At 42.4% G+C, this 24,385-nt stretch overlaps 1 protein-coding gene across 1 annotated transcript in view; it reads right to left on the bottom strand.

Annotated features, from left to right (window-relative positions):
- Positions 1–4,309: 4,309 nt before the first annotated feature.
- The window catches only part of ANKRD33B (ankyrin repeat domain 33B), a 32,752-nt gene continuing 12,676 nt past the window's right edge, over positions 4,310–24,385 (bottom strand). Inside the window, exons 2-4 of the mRNA XM_015854451.2 lie at positions 15,152–15,281; positions 10,409–10,549; positions 4,310–6,110 (exon numbers count right to left, since the gene is read on the bottom strand). Coding sequence (XP_015709937.2) covers positions 5,260–6,110; positions 10,409–10,549; positions 15,152–15,281 — 1,122 coding nt within the window. The 3' untranslated portion in view covers positions 4,310–5,259. The remainder of the gene's footprint in view (positions 6,111–10,408; positions 10,550–15,151; positions 15,282–24,385) is intronic.

The following is a 24,385-nucleotide window of genomic DNA, read 5'->3' on the forward strand; positions in this document are numbered from 1 at the left end:
GGGATTTAGGAATACATTCCTATGTGATGAGGAAACTGAGGCACAGAGATGACATGAAGCTTTGAAGTTTCTGCACATACCTGGACAGTGATGTTGGCTTCAGCCTGTTTGCTTCCTAGTGCTTCTCTCAGCCTTGCCCCTGTGCCGATGGTTTCCCTTGTTCACACCCAGCCTCCTGTTCTCCTTGTATCCCCAGCTGCCTGGTATGCAGTCCTCAGCTCCTCACTGCTGCCTCATTGTGTTAGATTTCCAGTTTAACTAGTTCTTGCCCTAAGGGAAAGCCCCTCAACCCTTTAGAAGGTGGATGACCAACACGGCATCCTTTCTGTGTCCTGGTGTGATGGGTTTTGTAAGGAAAAAGTCAGAGCTCTCCCACTGCATTCACAGGTTTTCTTCACTATTTCCTTCTTTTAGAGGTACCTGAGATTTGTTTTTAGTGTCTATAAATACCCACTGCTGTACCTTTAAAGATGGATGTCTCTGAGTAAGTTCCAAGCTCAATGGCTGAGGGTGGCTTGTCTGCAGGTCACATTTAAATTCCACACTGTGTTTTGTATGAGGAGGCCTCGGGAAGACCTGCAAACAGGGAATTACTATAATCCAGCTTGGATGTCACAAAAGCGTAAATTAATATTTCATCATCTGGCTTCGAATGTTGTCAGACTCACTTTGTTGCTGAGCTGGGGCTGTGATCCTCAAAAGACAGCCCTGAATTAAAGATGAAACCCATGTCTTACTTGATGGAAAAAGAGGACTGTTTGGAAACAGCTCTTTACCCAGCGCTGCGTGTGCTTAAAGTTATCCAAACCCAAACAATAATGCAGTGCTGTAACACGGTGCCAGAGTCTGTGCAAGGAGCAACTGCAAGCCATGGAGATGAAAGGGAGACTGGGAATTAGCCAGAGGTAAGAGGCTGCTGCTGGAGCTGCTGCTGGCTTTGCAGTGTGGGTAGAAACTCACCAACAGTGCATTGTGAATGAGTGTGGACCTTGTGTGTGTTTAGACATTGTGTTAAGGGACATGGTTTAGAGAGAACTATTGGTGGTAGGTGGGTGGTTGCACTGGATGATCTTGTAGAACTTTTCCATCCTTAGTGATTCCATGATTCTATGAGTTTATGATTCTATGACCTCACTCTCATGCTAGAAAAAATGGAAGCTTCGGTGAGAACAGAATGGATGTGGCAGGGCTTGAGAGAGAGCCCCAACAGGAGGGAAGGGAATGAGTCCTCTGGTCCCATGGATGGGCATCAATCCCCACTAGAAAATGTCAGTTTAGTTAAACATCTCAGCCCTCCAGCCAGAAACTCTAAATTCAGAATGAGTAATTTCTATTCATTAGTAATTAATTAATTAATACTTTAATCTTTTCAAAAGTTCTCAAAAGCGGATTTTCAAGAGAAAACAAAGTACCCTTAATCTGGCACAATCAGTCTGTTCAGTTCTGTCGCTCAGCAAAAGTGAGTTGTTTTATTTCGCTTGTAATGATACATTCGGCGAGACTGAGATTATATCATCTTATATTTCCATGTAAGACTGTGGAAACTGGGCAAATCCTGAGCGACAACTATTTCACTGCCCTTTCCTTGGGAAGCAGCCAAGCTGGCAGTAAAGCATGTCTATTTTCAATACAACTGCATTTGTATATGCTCTTGAAATGCTGGAACAGGGCTTTTTTAATGGGGCAATTACTTAACTGAATCATATATTGATTTCTGTCACATTAACATTGCCACACAATGATGTAGAACATCCCAATGCCACCAGCTCCCGCAGGAAGCTGGCTGCAACACAATGGCAACAAGCGCTAGGAAACATCAGCTCCCTCTGCCAGATGCAGTTGGAATGTAAATATTTTATCACCTTGAATACAGATACTCAGAAAACACCTTTGATGGTTAACATTGCCCTCGGCAGATCTTAGTTACTATGGCACTGATTGTAAAAATGCCATATGTGTGCCCGTCTCCCTGCTAGACAGATAAGCTGGTGGCAGTTCCTGTGCCCATCTCTCATCTGCATTTACAAGTGCTCCTAGTTGCATTGGAGTGTTGTGAGATATTGGTAAGGCAGTGGTTATTGGTAAGGCAGTGGCACAGGCTGCCCAGGGAGGCAGCAGAGTCAGCAGCAACCCTGGAGGTGTTCAAGAAATGTGTGGATGTGGCCTTGAGGGACGTGGCTGGCGGGCATGGTGGGAATGGGCCGATGGTCTTTTCCAACACTAATGATTCCATGATTCTATGAGATAAACTCACTCAGGATGGAGCCTCCTCACAAGGGCTTTGCTCATCTGCCTCATAACGGCTTTGTTGGTTGGTTGGGAATAAAGGCTTTGTAAAGCAGCAAATGCCATTTGTGCTGGAAGCTGCTGGAACCACCCAAATCCATTTCCCCAGCCTCTTCTGCTTTTCCTCAGAGTGGAGCATAACAGGAGCATTTGGCCTGCTCAATAGTCACGGTTCTGTAGCCGTGAAAGAATGGTGAGAGCATTGTGAATTTAAATGTGCAAAGAGAATGCCAGATTTAAACCTGACTAGGCAAAATTAATATGCACAATAACTTTAATTACCCGATGAAGTACAATTTTTCACAGAACGCCCTGTCTTTTTCCATGCAAGAGCTCCGTGGTGGTGTTCAGTGAGGAGGCAGCTGGTCTGGTTTCTCTTTGTAGCCTCTGTTTTATAGCCTGAATGAAAGGCTATTAGAGAACGATTACTTACTGCTGGCTTTCATACAGCGGTCATCGTTAGCATATCTGAGTACCCTACATCATCACTGGGAGGTGAGAGGCCCCTCATATGTGTATATTTTATAGATGTGTAAATGTATATAAGTGCTGAATAATCTACTATGTGTGTTAATGATGTATGGCTGTGTTTCCTACAGTTAGTTTTATGGGCATGGTTATTTTAATACCATGCATAATTAATATCATTACACAGGCAGGGAATTAAGTTGTTCACTGATTAGGGGCATTCAGTTTGCCATACTTGGGATGTCCTTATTCAGAATACGTAATATTATAAAGCATGGCTTCATCTAAACATTGATTAAATTATTGATTAAAATGAACCTTGTTTGGTTTTTTTCTTTCAATTCAAGTCTTCTGCAATTCTTTGTCCAAAGCCACTGATGAAGAAAAAGGCTCAAAAAACTCCTTGGCCGACCAGAGAAAGCTTTCATGGCTGCTTCTAAGTCTTGTCTGCACAACAGTCAGAAGAAGCTGGGTCAAAAAGCCAATCTTGTTTTACATCAGAGGCACAACATGGACATCACCGTGTTTTCTTCCCCCCCATTGCCTCCATTAGCCTACATCAACTCTCCTCACTGCCCAGAGATTATCCATCTCTGCTCATCGTTATCTCTAATAACATCAGCTTAGCACTTTTCATTAGTGGCTGGGAATTCAGAGGTTTAATTGTATGATTTACTGTACTGAGAGGCAGTGCAGAACTGTCAGTCCAGTCCTGCTTGCCTCGAGAAGACTGCTGGCTGTTCATCAGCCATATCTCCGCTGAATATGCTCTCTTGGTGAGCAATTAATTAAGTAATGAAGAGCCTCTTCAAATGACCCAAACGGCTGCAGTGGTTTGTAATTACGCAACTGATGATTTAAAAGGAAGAAAAATGTAAGGGTAATTCCCATTTCTCACAAATTGGTTTGCCCTGCTGGCCTTCCCTAACAGCTCTGCAGCTGCTGGCGCTTGTTGGGCCCACAACAGTGATCTGGAACACGGGCTGGGGAGATGGGCCCTGACCTCTCACTATCCAACAGACAGCCCATGCGTCTCTCTGTGGGCTCTGAGGGGACACAGGTGCCTTATCAGGGCAGCACCTCTGGCTTTCACCCAGTGGAACACCATCTGCAGCTGCCTAGCCTGTGCCAAAGCCTCTGGCCAACCAAACAGTTTAGATCTAATTTTGGGATAGGATAGCTCTGAAAGTTTTCATATAGCAAGGATAGTATGGTCTCTATATATCCAGTGAGTTTTAGGGTTAGAGACCAGACATCTGACATGTCAGTCTTCAACTGTGGAGCAGCATGGCCCTCTCGTGATTTCACTTCAGTACTAGCAAATGTTTTCTTCTGCTTTAGAGACAGAGTGAAGTCCCACACTCTCCAGGTACCCAGATACATGATGTCAAATCTTGCTGTTTCCAAACATCAGTGGCTGACACTGCATCTCCAACCAGGTTTTCATACCTTGTGGCTGCACTTGGTATCTGGGAAAATTGCTTCTGTTTCTGTAGTGTGCATAGTTGTCTGTCTTGGTTGCAACCTGGAAAAGTTGTAGAGCAGACACTGATAGTAAACTGGTGCTTATTTCTTTATTTATTAGCAGGAATTTAAATATCAAGGGAAAAAGACAAATCTAAACCCACCTGAGGTTCACCATCTCCCTTATTTCACAGTTAAATGCCAAGACAAAAAAAATCCCTGAGACTAAAGAGGAGACAACAGATAGCGGATATGGGGAAACGCAATGGGGGAGGCAAATGTTAGAGGTGACTGTGTCATACAAAAATCAGTTCAACTTCTCTGTTGCTCCAAAGAAACCAGTCACTGTCCCTGATTTGTATCCGTAGATGATGTTCCTCAGCTACAAAAATATTTCATATGCAGCCCTCTTTATATTCAACAGAACAAAAACATTAAGAAACATATCCACACAGACCACATAGAGCTGTACAGTTCAATATCTACCTTGCACTAATCTTTGATTACTAGAGTTAATATGCCATAAAGTGCTTCATACATTAAAAAAAAAATAGTAGACTTAGATTTTTCACTGCCCACTGAGACTGTGATGCATTTTAAACATTTCATTATTTCTATAAAACCTTGTAATACGCCTACCTATACAAGGAGGGGAAAGAATATCTAGTGTCAAAAGTACAACTCCTTAATTGTGTCCATTACAAAACGAACAAACAAAATATGATCCTTTCACACAGATTGTTTTTCAGGCAGTTTTGCAGCCGTTCACCTGGAACTGGAAATTAAAAAATAACCCAAAGCCTTGAACTTCCTATCAACAGCAAACAGGTGAACTTTTTTGTCTTCCACCCAAAAATAACTTCACCTCCTATAATCAGACACACTGTGGTATAGCCCTTGCCATGTTTCTGCACCATAAAGGCTGCTCTACAGTATTCCAGCTCCGTCAACAGCAGGCATGCATGACGGCACACAGTCTGTTATCTTGCTCAGATAACAAAAAAAAATGGCTCTAAAACCTTCCAAGTAATTGCCAGTAAATCAGGTTCTGCTTCTGGCAGGAGACACCTGCCTCTGTCTTTGAGCCTCAGCTATTCTTTTCCTCTCCTGTTCCTCCGCCTTCTTCCGCTCCTCTTTCAGCTCTTTGTATCTCCACTTGGGAATCTGCAAGTAGGGGTCATCTTTAGCGCTGCTCCTCCTTCTTGCCTTTTCTGGCTGGAAGGTGGGTGGAGGAGCTTTGCTGACACGGACTTTGGGGATGACAAATCCTGGCCTCACGCTACTTCTTCTAAGCAGGTGGAGCGGCAAGAGGCTTGTTTTCCTGGTGGCTACGGTGCTCACTTGAGACACTGCAAGGCTGACGGGCTGCAGACTGGCTCGACGGTCCTTCTTTTTGGGGATTACTGTGATTTTGGAGTTCTGAAATAATTTCTCGTAGCTGCTAACGTGGTCTTTGTCCTGAGATCGGATCTCCTCAGCCCTCTGCTTCCTAAGGATTTCTTGCACAGCCAGTCTGCGTTTTCCCACAGAAGGGGGGCTTCCTGGACACACAGTCCTACACGACAGAGCAATGAAAGGACTGCCTAAGCTTGTTGTCACCTTCACCATATGATCAAGGACCCCATCCTCTTCTGGGCCATGGAAAGCCCGGAATGAGACAACTGACCTAACACACTCAGAAATCCTCTGCAAACAGGTTTTTGGTTCTGCAGCCTTGGCAAGGAGTTCCTTCATCTTTGGCCATTCCGGTTTATATTGCTCACAAAGCTGTTCTGGGCATGGTCTATCCATCAGCCTTTGCATGATGAAAGCAGATTCTGACCTTCCTGTATAACAAGCCCATTCCCATGAAGTCAGTCCACGGCTTGGGTCTGTTGTGTGAACATTTGCCCCTCAAAGAAAAGAAAAAACATTGTTAGCCAGTGAAATTATTTGCATTTCTGAGCACTTTAATATTCACTTTTGATGTACATGTATCACTACTCCTGTAGATAATTTCTGAGTTCCTTGAAAAGCACTTCAAAGAGCCAAGCATGGAGCCCAAACTGGAAGGAGACAAAGAAGAGGAAGGTTTGATCAAAACAGAGTTCATTCAGCTGTGGGCTGAAGAAAGGCTTGTGAGAGCTCAAGGGCAAAGGGTTTGAAGCTGTTTATAACAACAGAAGCTACAGACAGACCAGTGAGAGGAGGCTGGAAGAAAGACACATCCTGCTACACTAGCCTGCTTCTGAAACCCTGCCCAGACTCCTTACCCCTGACTCTCTTGTTCTAGACTGTTGTCTTGTCCCCTTCTGAATACTCGCCTGTGTCTGTGCTCCTTCCCACTAAAGCTGACTGGAAACATGGCAGACTATGTGGAAGTTGTTTGCTTTTCACATAACAGACAAAGATTTACTAAGGGAAGAGTAGGAGCTAAGGGAATCGTGTCTAAATTTACCTTTGCTTGGAGGCTGCATTCAAGTTCAGACACTCAGTTCTGGTTGTTGCCTGAGCTGTGCTGCAGCTGTGCCCGGCCACATGCCCTGCTGACCCTGCCCTGCAGGTCTGATGTGCTGGTTTCACCTCAGACCTCCCCCCATCTCTGTGGTCTTGCCTCATCGCCATGGACTTTGCTGGCAGTCATTGGCTGACTGCAGTTATCATCACCCGACCTGCTCCACTCCTTCAAGAAGTGCCTTTACAGATGAGACCAGTGCCTCCGTGTGCCTTGCTGCAGCCCTTGGCTCACTCACCTTTGAGGTGAAGCCATCCCTCACTGCTCCTGACAGATATGTACCCAGGTATTCGGGAAACTTTATCTCAGGAAAGGATACTGCATAGTATAGAAATCCTGATCTTTCAGTGGAAATTGATGTTGACTTTGTAACTTGTAACACAAAATCTCTTGTAAGGCGTGATTTACTATTGTGGTATTGATTTTCTGTACAAATCCAGAGGCATTTCTAAAAAAAGCCTGTCACTTAACAGAATGTCACACCTGTATGACTATTCATGTCCCTTTTTAAGTATTAACTAGACACAGAATAACAGAATCCCAAGGGTTGGAAGGGACCTCAAGAGACCATCAAGTCCAACCACCCTGCTAAAGCAGGTCACACAGGTCCAGATGGGTTTTGAGTATCTCCACAGGAGGACTCTACAACCTCTCTGGGCAACCTCTTCCAATGCTCCGTCACTCTTGGTTGTAAAGAAGTTCTCTTGCATGTTTATGTGGAACTTCCTATGTTCAAATTTTAGGCCATTACTCCTTGTCCTATCACTCTGCACCAGAAGAGCCTCATCCATTTGCCTCCCACCTCCCTTTAGATCTATATAAATATCTATCAGATCCCCTCTCAGTCTTCTTTTCACCAGGCTGAACAAATCCAGGTTACTCAGCCTTTCCTCATGGGGGAGATGCTCCAGACCCTTTATCATCACTGTGGCCCTCCACTGGACTCCTTCTAGGAGATCCTTGTCTTTTTTGAACTGTGGGGCCCAGTATTTCACTCAGTATTCTAAATGTGGCCTCAGCAGGGCAGAGTAGTGGGGAAAGATCACCTCCCTCTGGCCATGTTCTTCATCTCTGAGGTGGAACCTCAGACTGTCCAAGAGATCCTAGAGGGTTTCCTGACAGGGAACCATGCTCCTTTTGCTTGGCCTTGCCTTGCTGAAGGGCCCTGAGAGAGAGAAATTCAAGGAGATCAGCTCTGTGACAATACTCAGACTTAATTTGAGGCCATCTGACAAGGGGAGAGTGGGGCACGGCCTTGTCAGCACAGAGTCACAGAGACTCTTGTGTGTAACTGCAGAAGATCCAAAGACACAAGACTTTGTGTCTGGGAGCTCTTAGCTCAGAAATATTGCTCAGACCCATAAACTCCCAACATGAGAATTAGTTTAGGAATAAGAATCAGACCAAAAAAAAAAGTAAGCAAAAACCACAGGAGAGATTTCCCAGGAGGGAGCTGATGAAGGTGGCTGAGGGCAACAGAAGGAGCAGGTGAGGGCAGCAGGTGCACGGCCAACACATTGGCACTGGGGGAATCTGAGTTTAAAAGGGGAACTCAGTGAGGCAGGCATTTATTAACCAGCTGTTTCACACACAGTAATTAAAGCCCGGTCTCTACAACCACTGCCACCCCAGTGACTTTACTGAAGCAGCACTGAGTTTACACTGGAGATCTCAGCAGGGCTTGAGTGGTGAGTAATGATGCGTTTCTGTGTTCCTGCCCAGGCTCACTGGCTGCTGGCACCATTTGGTCCTCACTGTGCAGCCGCCCATGACAAACTGCCCATGAGTGGCTCAGCTCCTCTCTTTTTCAATTTGCATTCCCAAATCACAAACCCATACCTTCCAAAGCATCACTTAGAAAGAGGAGACAGTGCAAACAAGTGTCTCAGAGCACCTTCGTCTTGCAGTGATTGACCTTGGCCACTCTCCAGGAACTCAAGTTTCAGAAAGAGCATCCATTTAAAAAACCCCAGCTCCAACCATCTATCATGCTCTGCTGATGCCCCTTTCCCGTCCAGCAGCCAAATCCTACTTAGGCAGCTAGGAACGTGAGCTTCCCTTTACTGATCTCCTGCACTGCCATAGGAAATTGCCAGAAAACAGAGATCTCACCCAAGCCACTAAATCCCTCCCTCCATTTCACCAGGCTGTACAGTGCTGAACAATAACTGGATGTTGAAACAGCCCATTTTCAGCTGAAAATGTGCAGACCTGCAAAGTGATCACTAAAACATGTAAACTGCAGTTTAGAAGCCTGTAGTATATCTGAACTCAGTGATTCTTATGGGATATTCTATAGTTAATCCTACAAGCCTTTAGCCAACACATGTTCTCTGCTACCCTCACTAACTCTCATGCACAAACAGCCCAACATAACTTTCTGTATGTAAACATGATAGGATGCTAACAAAGTCATTTTCTGGTTGGTGAAAGGTCTGTTCTTCCCACTGATCTGTTTGCTTACAGAATATGAAGAAAAGTAGGTGACCATTCAGATGCCAGAGGCAGCAACGGTATGTTAAACTTGATATCTATACTGAGTTACCTGCAATGATGGAAGGCTGTAAAACTGCTTGTCATGGCCAAAACAGGCTGAACAAGTTTCCATAAGATCCCCAGTGATAATAATAGAAAGCCATGACACTGTCATGTCAGTTTGATAAGTTTTAAGGGGTGAGGATTGAAGTTTCATTTTAAGTGATTATTTCTAACAGCCACTGGAAAATTCTGAACGAGCATCTGCACGAAATAGACATTAGTTCAGAAGGTGCACCTGTGTCTGGCAATACACCAGCTCTAAGTGTTGTTTTATAACTTTGTTTCATAAAAATTTAACTCCAGAATGAATGATCTGACTCCAAAACCTTGATTCCAGTGTAACGGGCATGGAGAACCTTGCAGAAAATAATGCCAGCTGCCATATCATTCAAGCATTTCTGTGTCACATCAACATCAAGAAACTGGATATTATAAAAATGGATGAAAGTAATGTCACTGTGTTTGATAAACGCCTTCTATTTAGAACGGTCAAATATAAGTTCTGCTTACTATGAGAGTGGTTAAGGTGCTGGAACAGGCTTCCCAGAGAGGTTGTGGATGCCCCATCCCTGGAGCTGTTCAAGGGCAGGTTGGATGGGGCCCTGGGCAGCCTGGTCTAGTATTACATGTAGAGGTTGGCAGCCCTGCCTGTGGCGGGAGGGGTTGGAGCTTCATGACCCTTGAAGTCCTTTCCAACTCAAGCTATTCTATGATTCTAAGACTATGAAATTATGAAGGATTAAACTTCTGTGGCAGCAAACCAACAGAAATGAACTACCTATTCAACATCTTAGCCTACAATTAAATAGACTTGTGGGATTTGGGGTCTAATCAACAATGATATTCACATATTATCATTTCTATAAAAACTCATTTGTGTCCAATGCCTGCAACTGTAAAAAAAAAATAAAATACGCTAACATACACATATATTAATTCTTTAATTGTTAACTAATAACATATGTATCAATTACTCAACACAGTAAAGCATACAACACTATGGCTAGAAGGTGCTATATGGCCCTCACAAGAGTCAGCCTTGCTTCTGTAGAGGATGCTGCCCCAATGTCTCTCACCACCCCTTGCTGCTGCTTATGTGTAGTGGTCTAATATTTGCAGTGAGATGATGAAGAAGAAACAGCAAAGCACTTTGCATACCTGCCATCATCAAGGCTTTCACGCATTCCGTTCGTCCCTGCATCGCAGATTTCATCAGTGCTGTAAATCCAAACACATTCCTCTTCTCAATGTCAAGCCCAGGGAAATAGTTCAACAAATAGTTCGTAATGGTTATGTGCCCTTAAAAAGAAAAGAAGAAGGAGATAAAATCCATCCCAGAATTAAGAGCCAGCCTCGAGGTCAAACCAAAAATTGCCCCTGCAGGTTTGATTACAGCAAAAATACGGACAATGAATGAGATGTGTTCTCAAATAACTCTTCTGCTCACTGCAGTCATTAGCTTCAGCATTAGGTGGCACTGTCCTGTGGCAGAATGTGGGCTAGTCCTAGAAAGCTGGACTCCTACTGCCTCTCTGGGTGCACCCAGTGAGGCTTTTTTCCTCTCTGAAAATGATTCTACAAGGTACAGGAATAATTAAAGATCAGAGAATGATCACTCTGAGGCTGAAGGTGCCTCAGTTTCTTGAACCAGGGGGTGTTACTGCCTGTCCCCTGGGGGAACTCCTAGCCATAATTCAGCTTTTTCACCCCTCTGACAAATTTGTGCTTTACAGTCACAGTGCTCCATTAAGAAGTAATTACATGTGGTAATTCTAGCCAATACTACAAGCAAACCATGCCAGCCATGGTACTAGAAATATTTTGTACTGACTCCCATATTCTTACTTTACCATCTGACTCTGCAAAGCCACTTGTCCATTTTTCAGCAGCAGGGAAATGGAGCTGCACTTCACTTTAGGTAGCAAAACAAATGTCCTGAGTTCTGTCTCTAAAAGCAACCTGTTACCATTCACGTGCCTCACAAATGTGGACAAGTGGTGTCAGCAGGGGTGTGCTGAGTAGCTGGAGCTATCTCTGGCTGGCTGGTGGGAAGACTAATTAAAACATCAAGCCTTTATAATTGGACCGTCAGAACAAGACAAATATCCAGCGCCATTATGACTCATTCAAAAAACTTTACCCTTTTTTTGCCACTCGTTTTATAACGCTTTGATGCTCTATGAAATAATGCAGTCTGCCAGGCAGCTGCGACAATCACAGTTTTAATTACCAGGCGCTGTAAAAATATTCTCATTTCTCTCCGCGGTCCAGCTGAATATTCTGTGATGCACATCACTCAAATTCATCCCGAAATGTTACTGAAGCAGATTATAATTCATACAAGACCCTTTTTAAAGCTTATGGTGTCACATCTGGTGCAGATTTCATCAGATGTTGCTTTGCACCAACGCAGTCCTGGACTCACTTTGGAAAGCAAACTAAGAAAAGCCTTGGTATGGAATTTAGGATGTTTTCCAGGTGTTACTCTTCATCTCCTAGAATCTGCTGGACTCTGCTACCTTGCCACATAACTGGATCCCCTGCTGAAACCTGAGCAGGTGGAGATATAGCACAGATCAGCTCAACAGCGCCAGAGTCAGGGAAGGTGCTTGCGGTACTTTGGATGGGCTGATGGAATTGAAACTTAAAGATACAGCAAACTGCAGTAAGCTGAACACAGCAAAAGTGAGCCATGTTTGAGGCAGGATTGAGTGACCCAGTCCCGCTTACTCAGCACAGAGGCTTCAGCTTCACTGACTTTATGGCACAACACCAAATCCTGACAGGGTATCAGTTACTACCAGGAGAAGCTTCACGCCCAAGTTGCTTTACAGGACATGCTCTGTTTCATCAACGTACAGTGTGCTTCATGATTGGTTTGTAAAAGCTGAAATAATGCTTTTTGACAGAGAAATCAAAGATAGGAACCAAAACAATGAAAAATAATAAAATGGACTTTTTTTTCAGCACTTACACATTACTATTTTTCCCTTTGCCAGGACCATAGCCACAGAAAGAGATGTTTTTCTGTGAATCAGAGGGAAACCTAAGAGACAACCCAAGGGACTTTTGCTCTGGCAAAACTCTCTGGGGTACTACAGATGGCAGCAAACAGTGCGGGCGGAATAAAAACAAAACCCAAAATCCAGCACCTTCATTGCACAGGGATTCCTGAAAAAATCACTCCAGCTTCAGTTTGCAGAAGGTTCTGCCCTCTGAGGTTTGTTTCAAACTTCAAGTTCAAACAGACATCAAATTCAAAGCAAAACTCAGATCTGCCAAGTTTGTCTTCAGACCGTGTCATAAGCTTTTGATTTAAAGCCACAATGTTTGCTTCAGTTCTCCTGCATCTGTAGGAACTAGTAGCGCATATCTAAGTCATAAATCAGGTGAGTGAGTCTTTCATGATTTAAAGCCTGCTATGGAAGCAGCTTGAAGCTCTGCAATAAACGAGCCTAGCATCAGGCAGGGCAGCAACATGGGATCCGAATCAGGCTGCTGCTCTGCTGTCTGTAAGCCAGCTTTACCTGCTGGAGGACTGGTGTGCTGAGGGCACAGATCGTTGCCCTGTGAGACACATTTAGTGAACAGCACAGATGTCTGTAACAGCTTAGTTCACTTTGCTGCCACAGAGAGAATGTATATAATGGTTACAATAATACATAATAATCTATTTAACGCAGGCAGAAGGATACTCAGTAAGTAAGTAAGTAAGGAGGATGTTCTGTCATACAGCGTCACCTCTTGGACATGACTTGTGCTTCCAGATAGCCTGCATTTGACATATGGGCATTGAATTCTTTCTGGCAGACAAGTAAAACTGAAGATGAACAGTCGTTATGACCCAGGTGTCTGAGGTAGCTGCATTCTCATGTCTCTATAAAAGCAAAGAAATCGGCTACTTCGTGATTTGTGTTTCAAGAGCCTGCCCCAAACTGGACCCTGTAATATATAACATCCATACATATACTTCAAAAGGGAACAGCTACAGCTCTAAAGCCCTGCACATGCCAATTACCGTACGTTGCCACTGATATAACTATGTCCTCATCAACAGTGTAATCTTTCCACGCTCTTTCCTTCTTTGTAACCATTTTCCTCCCTTCCTTTCTCTTTGCTGCTTGTTCTTTCATTCCCTCATTTACATCAGTCTTCCTTTTTTCCCCCCGAACTTCCCCTGTTCTGCCCATGAATGACTTTATTTCTCCTTTAACAGCATCACTGCCAGTTTCTGGGCCTCACCCCCTGCTGGCCACTACCAATTTTCAGCTTTGGAAGAGAAAGGCCTCTTGAGAAGGATGCTATGTCTGTAAGAAATGATGAGAGAGCAAGGAAACAGACACATTTTCAAACCTGAAATTTACATATGACATTAAATTCTTTGTCTGTGGTTGTTTTCTATTGATCTTCTCAGACTATTTTCTTTAGGTCAGCCCATGCAGATAAGCTTTGGTTTAAGATGGGTTCTATGAAAGATGTGAATCTAAAGTCATTAAAATCAGAGGGATAAAAGGAACCGAATTCAGTGCTCTTCTGAGACCTTAGCTGGTCTGTAAAATAATTCTATTTAATTTTAGATGCTGACTACACTGAAACAACACGTTTAGGCAGCCATGACACTTATTAAGCACATACAGATGTTTATGGGATCATAACAAGCCCTGGATACCACCCTGCATTTAGCTGAAATAATGTGGGTTTGCTACTAGACTTTCTATAGGAAATACTGTTTGGCTTTATATATACATACATATACAAATAAATGTCAGAGAGCTGCTTGAATAATTTGTTTTGCAGAAATAACACTCAGTAAAATTGAATCAACCTACCACTGAAGGTGAGATAGCACAGGCTTTTCTTTCAGTTCTTTGTAACATACTGCTTAGTGCTGCTACTTAAAGTTCATCAGTAATTAAGCAGCATCTATCACACTGTAGCTGCTCTGGTTGCAGTGTTAACCACATGGTAATCTGTATTAGTACTACAGCAGCGTCTCATGATGATGAATTAAACAACCGGTGTCAGTGTCAGAGCTCAGGATTATCATAGGCAGGGGAAAACTTCCCAGTTGTTAGGGGTTTGTGTACACTTCTGCTGACTGCAGTCATTTCCAGAGGCACTGGGGATCAATAACTAGTGCTGGCAGATAGAGTCAAGTCAATGTCAGCCCTCCAGATTAATTCTGAGCTCATTAGTGTGAGTTATAACAATCACAAAGGAGTTGCTGTTAATGTTAAACCTTCTACTGTCCAAATTTGTGTTAGGGCAGATAAATAAAAGAAGATGAGAGCTTTGGAGACTTCTCCACTTTCAAAAGCTGCCACGCTCACAACTTTGCTATGAATGTAATTGTGGTTGCAATTCCTTCTTTCAAGGGCTCTCAAGCAGAGTTCAATTCCAGGTGCAACACAGGGCAAAGTTTGGTTACTCACTAGAAATGTTTTTTAGATGTACACTGAAATTTCTGAATGATGGTACATTTTCCTACAGTCAACAGTCATTACAAACCCACTGAGGAAGGTGCAATAAGCATGAGAGAGCTTTGAGCAGCAATATGGCACATTATGGTACAGCAGTGGTGACTGGGTTTTCATCAGAGCAAACATGGGAAATGAGTTTAAAGGAACCAAATCATGCAGGACTGCACATTCTGGGCACACTTTAAGTATTTAATAGCATCTGGTGGGGATGTATATCTTATTCACTGTTAGTCTATAGGATAACTATTGCTTTAGACTGATTAGTTAAAAGAATAATAACAAGCTTATTTGGGAGCAGGCTTGGCCAGGAGAGTCTCATGCAGCCTGATTTCTTGTAAGGCTTTGAAAAGAATCCTAAAAATAGCAGTGACAGCATGGATCCCTCCTAAAACCCCATACAAGAGGCAGAGAAGGTCCTTACCTGCCTGCGCAGCTGTGATCAGGGCTGTGTTCCCTTCATTGTCCTGCCAGTTCACATCAAGATGAGGGCATTGCGATAAGGCTATGACAATATCCACATATCCTTGGTAACAGGCAACGATGAGACCATTCTGTAAGCAAAATAGAAAGAGTTAGGCTTACCAGACTCAGGAAAGTCCACCAAGGAAGCACATTCACATGCTTTTCATTTATTGGCATGGGTTTTTTTTTAAGACTGAAGAACTGAGCAGGTATCAGCATAACTAGTGATTAGCTCCAGGCACAACATTCAGATCCAAAACACACAGCTTTCTGTCTCTGCCCTTTAGCAAATAATGCTTGTCATACCTCACAAATACCTCTGGCAGTAGGCTTTATATTGTGCTACTTGGAAAGTAACTGTTTTTAACAGTCTTACACTTACGCAGCTATATACTCTGTATCCAAATGAGAATAAATCAGATTTTACTGAACAATAAAAGGAACCAGGCAGGTAGGATGAATTGTACCTAACCTGAATATTAATTCTGCAAAAAACCAAGCTTGTTCTCCGCAGGGTTAGCACTAGGGAGAACTGTGCTCTTGCTGCCTGTTGCTATCTTTTAATGTTTGATCTTTGCCATTAGAACCTAACATTTTTGATAAATATAATCGCTGTCAGAGTTCCCGTTCAATGTGCTTCATGATGGCTGGAAGCCATACAGTTTATAGGAGGAAGCCAAGCCAGGAAGTGAACCTCAAAACTTGGCTTGGCATTGAGACGGCCCATCACTCAATGGCAACAAACAGGGACCTTCTCTAAAATGCATCAAAGTACACTTGTCATTAATTACATGGAACTGCAGTGCTTAACTCTGACTACTCGCTTGACCACAGTGATTAAACCCATTATCCCTAGTCGTCAGGATGTCTCAGCAGTCCTATGTCCATGTGTGCGGAGCTGACAGGTGCCAAGTGAAGTCACCTGCAGACACACCAAAGCTTCCTGCAGCCCCATATGGCCAGAACCACTGCCCTGAGATCAGCATCAGTTTCTGGCTACTGAAAGGATATGGGGAGAGATGCACATCTCAGCCTTTCTGGTGTCCCTGCGTGCCCAGATGCACTGCCTGCTCACCACCACAAATAGCAGCAGGAAATAGGGTCTGGATATGGAAAGAAATATAAGAGGGGGAAAAAAAGCAACACTAAAGCCCTTCAAAGTAGAAAAGACAGCATGGCCCAACCTGACTCCTCTATCCCTTTTCTAAGCCACTCTTGCCTCTACACTCTTTTATTTCTCTTCCCTATAGACAAATATGAGGCAAAGCCATTCAACAAATGACCACAGCTGTGGTTTCTGATTTATTGTCATTATAACCAGGTATAAATATTTCAGTGTCCTGGCTCACTCTTATTCTGGATAGCTCCTTTGGCTTAGGCAGCAACCAGCTTCATTAAGACATGGAGGCAATGCCAGCTCTTTGGGACGCTCACAGTTTATCTACAATACTTTTGAATAACATAATTAGATAAGATTACTACTCTGATTTATTTTATTCTCTGCTCACCACTGTCCTCAGTATGAAACAAAACCCAACACTCCTCTATAAATAGCCTCTCATTTCCCCTGTGAAAAACCTGTAATACTTCAAAGCATTTTATTGAAACTGAGAATTCTGTTTAAAGATACATAGATACACATGGTTATGACCTCAGATAATGATCATTAAAAAAATACGTTCTCTTCCGATGGATTATTCAGATACACTCAAATTACTACAGTATGTAGGGCCCATTTCCCTATGTTCAATACACACCAGTGTTGGCCAGCACACACACCCAACCCACCACAATACGAGTTAGTAGTCAGAAATTTTTCATTTCTTGTAGCAACTATCCACAGCCATTATATGTTTTGAGCTCTTCCTAAAATCTCAAACTAATAATTATAAAACAAATACAATATTTCTTTCAGTAAAGTGTTTCTTGGAGCAATTGGTACAGCAGAAGCCTGTTTCAAAGCAGTTCTCAGCATAATACAGCTGTGCATCTTATGTTTCCCAGAAGATAAAAAACAAAGCTTTACATATAAATTTATCTAGAAAATCCTGAATCTGAACAACCTGATTATCCTCACACAAGACATGACATTTTAATCTCATTTCTACAGTTAACAAATGTACAGTTAGAAGAGTGGAATGGTTAGGATGGTATTTTGCAGGCTTACAGTTAGATTTCTGTGGTGAAAAGAGACAATCTAAAATAAATGAGATGCCCACCTGTGTCTTAGGCTCGCATTAGAAAACTCCAAAGGGAAGAATCCCCAGAAGGAAATCCTTCCCCAGTGGCAGTCATTCCCAAAATAGGGTTTAGGAGAGGTGCAGCCAGGCTCCACCCCTTCCAGTCACACAGCTGAATTGCCTCCACCTCTGCTCCCAGGGCTGACCCAGTGCTTGCCTCAGGTGATCAATCAGTGGTTCAGGCCATGACTCAGCAGTTCCCATTCACTCATTACAATTCTACCAAGGTTATCAGTCATTCTGCTTCTCATACAAATGATTTTAGGGCATTTGTGAAGTGGTCAGAGTATGCAGAAAATAATAACTTTTTAAAAAAATTATAAATTCTCAGACATATTCCTTCCTCTAAGCCTTCAGCCTTTCTTCATCTACGTTTTCCTTCCCTTCCCTTTCACATATCCCCAACCACCACTTATTTGAAATGATATATTAACAACTCAAACTGTTCTCAAAGGCAGAACCAGAATAATCAGTGACCAGAAAGAACAGCCCTTGGTGCATCCCACCATGCAAGCGCAACGTTCCTGATTCTCAAGGGCTGGTTTGCTGGCTGACACCTGTCCTCTCCTGCTTGGGAGCCAGGGTTGCTGCCAGTCATCTACCAAGACTGAGGCACAACAGACAAAAAATCTGCTTTGATCCTCAGTGCAGAAGAAGAGCTGAGGAAACCATAAACACAAAATGGCAGTGATGCTTCTGGACTATAAGAAAAATGATTTCTTCACTCTTGGATTTTTGGGCTGTTGGCTTCCCTGAGTAGCGCAAGAGATCCTTTTCATTTTTTCAAATATCACATACAGTTTCTATGTGACAGACAAGAAATCACATCATCTATCATTTCTACATTAAAATTTACTGCAGACTGTGTCACGTAAGAGGAGAGATATCGAAACTGAGCTCAGTAACAGGTTTTGGTTGTTTGGTTTTTTTTTTTCAACTAGAAGCCATGATATTGCCAGGTGTTGAGGAAATATTTAGCATTTCACAGAGCTGCCCCACAGTTTTTCTGCACGGTATGACATTTCTTATGTTTATGTAACTAACATTTTGGAAAGAACCTTTGTTTTCACTTCACTTTGACAAGGCAAAATTAGCAGTGTTTTATTTAGATTATCTTGCAAAGCAGTCAGTCCCAATTTTCCATGTATTATAAGTAAAATATCCTTGGCTGATAGTCAAATGGACAATTTCAGGCGTGGGACTACCTGAAGTTAACCACAAGTTGCTGCATCTCCCTCAAGTTCTGTTTAAGAACTCCAAGAGATTTACACTGCTCTTCTTTAACTGGGGTGATAATATTTATTAAAAATTCCCATAGAGGCATTACCTTGAAACATGCATGTTTGTAATATAATAAAATAGCTGGAGATAACTCATCATTCATTTTAAACTGAAATGTCTTCATGTGCCTTTGATTCCATTTAAGACTTGAATAATGATGCCACTACAAAAACAGACTCTGTCTTGCTCAGGTCTGTCAGCTAAGGACACAACAACAAGTCTGATTAAGTGAGACAATGGATGTCTCAGGAGACAATTTTGTAACTCAGATATTATAACAGAAATACAGATGTCATGCTATTTGTAAACTAGATCATTACGGATAATAGAGATCAGAAAAACACCAGAGGATCAATAAGCAACTCAAGCTGAACAGCAGAGCAAATCACATACAGCACACAATTAGTTTAGCTTTTAAAAAAAATCTCTTCAGGCAACTTATTTTCTACCAAGATGCTGAGAATAAAAAGAGATTATTATAGCTTTTTGCTTATTATCCCAGAATAAAAAAGTTTCCAGCAGAAGGCTGAACTAATATTAACCACTTTGTTTTCTAAGGTTGGGGATAAAGAACTGTCCGGTTTGTTTTGTGAGCAGTCTGTATAGTATTAGTGACAATTAGCGACAATTCTGCAAGGTTGGCTTAACAGATTAAACCAGCCTGTAATTGAATTAAATGATAATGATTCATTACAATCCAGCATCATAAGCAGAGAGAGGTATGAAAATTATGTCCAAGTTAAAAGCATATTGCACAAGCAATATTACAAGTAATAGAAACAGAAGAAAAATAACAATATAGAGTAACAGGAAGTTTTAAACTGTTCCTCGTTGGTTTACTAAAATAAAAAATAATGCAGCAGCTTCATATTTTGTGTTATAAAGAACACAAAAATGCATCTCTTTTTAATTACACAGAGCTAAAAAATCAGAGTAAGTACTGCAAAAGAGATCCCCTAATGTTATCTGAAGGAAAAGCAGATCTCCGTTACTCTGCCACTCTATGGCACTTAGGTTAATGATGAAGCTCCTCATTTGCATCCCAGTAAAAGAGAGTAAAATTTAGCACTGAACCTCCCTACCGGCTATGTACTAATTTGTGTACAATGCATAACATCTTCCAGTCCATATAAAGCAATCTGAGAAACTTTTGTAAGTGGCTTGAGCTTATATTGTAATTGGTTTAGTTGATGAGATCAGCGGTGACTGAGATGAGGTAATTATTTGGGTCATCAGTCCCATGAGAAGTGGTGGTTATGTGCCTCCGAAATCCATCAGGCGCGTAAGCTTTAACGTTATCTGTACAAAATAATTCAGGCTGACCTTTGAGAGAAAGAGCTGTAACAGCTTAGCCATGTGCAAATTTGTGTCGGGAAGCTGAAAAAAAACAAGTCAGGAATTTAAATGAATTTTATTCAACCACTGTTAGGTCAAAACCCAGCACCTGGCCTGGGGAAATGCTGATTTTGCAGGGGAAAGCATCAAGACAGGTGCAGAAAGGTGTTCTGTTGCAGAGGGATGCAGCAGCGTGCAATTCTCAATGATCTGCACAGGAGCACAGCGCCTAAAGCAAAACCTGGCAACAAAAGCAAGCCTGAATGGCGCTACGCTTTCCAGTGGCTGAACATTAAAGGTACAAAAATGCCACCTTTGCTTCTCACCATTACAAACTGATTTGTGTTACAGGGTGAACCCCAGTCTTCAGACATGCAAATGAAGAGCCACAGTTTCCCCCTCCATTTTGTGGGATATGCTCAACTCACGCATTTCATAATCCCCCCTCTATCAGTCAGGCTGCACGTCTTTAAGTAAAGGTATAGCTTAGCAGATGTATCATCTCTGCAAAAGCCCTTACTTAATCTAGTCTAATCTAAATCTTGGTAATCACCTCCAAAAATAGTCTCAGGAAAGTTCATTTTTGAATGAGCTCGCAAAAGCTTGCCTTACACAACAAATAAAACCACTGCCACTTGTGTAATGAACCAAGTAATGAGAACGGGCACTAACATCAGAGTGACTTCTCTTTACCAGCATGCACAGCCTGCATTGGTTTCAGTGTTACTAGTGGTACCAGCAGCTGACAGAAGCCCTTGGAAGCTGTTGCTCAGGGCTGTCAGGGAAACAAAAAGGAGAAAACAAACACACAGAGTGGTCAGAGATGTTCCAGTAGGAAGGATGCATATGCAGATACAGTGATCATCTCTCTCTATTCAGCTCTGGTGAGGACACACCTTGAGCACTGTGTGCAGTTTTGGGTCCCTCACTACAAGAAAGACATTGAGGCCCTGGAGCGTGTCCGGAGAAGGGCAATGAAACTGGTGATCTGGAGCATAAGTCTAATGAGGAACGGCTGAGGGAACTGTGATTTCTCAGTTTGAAGAAAAGGAAGCTCAGGGGAGACCCTAATGGCTATCTACAGCTGAAAGGAGGTTGTGGAGAGGTGGAGAGCAGCCTCTTCTCGCAAGTAACCAGTGACAGGACAAGAAGTAATGGCCTTATGTAGTGCCAAGGGAGGTTCAGGTTGGAAATTAAGAAACATTTCTTCTCAGAAAGAGTTCTGGAATAGACTGCCCAGGGAGGCGGTGGAGTCACTGTCCCTGCAGGTTTTCAAGAAACACAGAGATGTGGCACTGAGGGACATGGGTTAGTGGGCACCGTGGAGATAGGTTGGCATTCGGACTAGATGATCTTAGAGGTCTTTTCTAATCTTAACAATTCTGTGATTGCGCCAAACCTGAATATCCCATCTTATCACGATTAAGCCTTCCACCCCTGAGAAGTTTGATGAGAAGAGAATGAGACTGCTACACAGAAAGTAGCAGTCCTCTATCCTTATCACTCCTGCAGAAAGTTCTCCTGGTTTTCCTATGAGGCAACCTGATGCTCAAGAGCACTTCCTGCAGCTTATCTTCTAAAGGAAACTCCTTTACCTGTGTTACCTTCTGCATGCATTGCCCCCAGATCACATTGGACGCAAAGGGCTGGGGGACTGAATTAGGAATTTAATGTCATTCTGTTAAAATATACACATGCTTATAAATACATAGATGTAACTAATTTATTTGATCAGTATGTTAGCAGGTATACACATTCACACTAAAGACCAACTTTATAAAAAAAATATATTATTTTACAGCGACAGCTGGTGAGACTATATTAGGAATGTACTGATCAGCCTTAAGTTCCAACAGGTGGGAGAAATGCCATTGCTAGTGACAGCAGGCTTGTGCAACAAAACCAATAAACAGCATGAAGAAATGTGTGTGGAAAGGGAGGAAGCTGGGATCACTCCTTCACAGAACAGAAGAGAGAACATAATCATAGAAGTTACATTTGAGATATAATACACAGTTAAGCCCACGGTGTATGTGACACCACAGGTCACAGCAGAAGGTAAAAAAGGGTACAATTTTAGGAAAGGAGTATGCAAAGAAGCCATAATGAAATGGTTTCTAATACAAATAACACGTACTTAAAATGAACTGACAGTTCATCCAGTAGAGGTACCATAGGCCACTGTACTTCCATTAGCCATACACAAAGAGGAAGTTATCTCTGGATACAGTAACATGGAAAACAGAGCAGGATTTTAATGCTGAGGAAAGTTTCTGCATTATGGCTTAGGGAGGCCTGTCCGTAAAGGACAGAAAATGCTGTGGGAAGAAAGTAACATTTGGATGTTGTGTTGAGGAATATGATTTAGCTGGGAAGTATTGGTAATGGTTGGACTAGATGATCTTCTAGGTCTTTTCCAACCTTGATAATTCAATGATTCTGTAAAGTAACAGTATTTTTCAGGTTACATTTCAGATTTTCCATTTATTTAGACCATCGTGTCAGGTACAACTACTAAGCAGTGATGATCTCTGACAAATAATGCAGCCTTACTAATCCTAGCTTCACTGTTTGTATAGCACATACTAATCAGTGTTAATACTGTCAAATGTTAACGCAAAGTTTTGATAGTGTTGACAGTAATAAAACATGATACACGGCAGCCAAATTTATACAATCCTCCTCGCTATGACTGTTTCTCAGTATGCATGCAACATATGGGTCACTCTTCTCAGGCTTCATAGAGGGAAGACATCTGCGAAACAGAAGCAAGAGGTCTGACTTCAGAAAATAGTATAAATGGTAAACTTCATTTGAATGAGGGAATGCTGATACAGGATCTTCTGAACCTTCCACAGACCCCATGTCAGCAACTCAGGGCATATCATCACTAGCAATCCAACCCACCAGCTGCAGGAGGCAGCACAGCAGCCTCCCACTGACACCAGTATCCTGCTCCAGTAAAGGTGAGCTCATCTCAATCTCAAATTACATGTCATACCACTGGCTTGCCACACAACATTTATCAAGGTTTCCAAGGGCTGTAAACAACTCTGTCAACAAGGATAATGTATTTCTCGATACTGAAGTGGAGTGCAACATTATTAGGCATTGCTACGAACAAGCATTTCCAACAGACAATGGATTTAAGACAGTGTGGAGGGAACACTTCCTCAGGAGCACAAGGCTGCAAGCTCAGGCTGCTCCTGCCAGCACCAAACAGAGCCACAGAGAGCCAGGGAAGAACAGGATGAAAACTTTTCCTTGCAGAGTCCCTATACTCAACAAAAAGAGCAACTGTGTGCCCTTACCAGGATGCTAAAGGTGGAGGAGTGCCTGCACAATACACACAAAAGTATCACTCCTTCACCTTGTGATCTTAAGAAGCTGCAAGAGCAATAAGATCAGTTTCTTAATCCACTGTTTGACATTACTTAATAACATCAATGGATAAGTAACACACTCATATCTTCATTCCTGTTCACTGTACCTCATTGTTCCTTTTTTTCTATGGCACTTCTAAATAGTAACCCTCCTTATTGATTTTAGATCTTCTAATAATAAGCCATATTGATCTTGGAGCTGACTGAATGGACCAGGAAACTGCAGTAAACATTTCCCCCCACAGTGAGAACAAATAGAAGGGAGAAGGTCAGCTGCCCTTCTACCATAGGACAAGGGGCAGAACAAGGTTAGTATTTAATCCTGTATGCACATGGAACTCTGGATTCACCTCATACACTTCACTATAGATGAGTTACCATATAGCAACAACCAACATCCTCTTTTCAGTCAAGAGGATGACATGGTAACAACAATCAGTAGGAGCCATTCACAAAACACAGAAGGTACTTACTGTTATTCTGGAGGAAATAAATGTGTATTGAAGTATTAATGGCAGAGATGAAACAGGCTTTCCAGGTGCAGCAGGTTTTAGGTTGTTTTTTTCACTACCGTCAACCAAAGAACCCACTGCTATGAAAATAATGTTTGTCCCATTCGCTTGCCTCTTCAGATTATCATCAGTTAGTGCAAGTGACAATGTTCTTCTGATATTCAACCATTCAGGTCCTTGAAAGCCCTTATCATTATGCATTCAACAGTGAAAGAGCTTCCTTTATCTAGGATGTGCACCTAATTTCACCAATACTGGATTTCATATCATTTATGCCCCATCCTGCTTTCTCCCAAGAAAGCAAGATGAATATGTATCTATGCATATATAAAAAATTCTCTGAGCAATAGAAGCATCCATTTGATGAGAAATGTCTGTTTTTCACATAGGGACATAAAGTGGATTTTGGATGTATGGATGAGTTTCAGGTCCTGTGATACTA

The sequence above is a fragment of the Coturnix japonica genome, chromosome 2 (genome assembly GCF_054131305.1).
Source record: "Coturnix japonica strain WE chromosome 2, WE-NBRP24, whole genome shotgun sequence".
NCBI classification, from domain to species: Eukaryota; Metazoa; Chordata; class Aves; order Galliformes; family Phasianidae; genus Coturnix; species Coturnix japonica.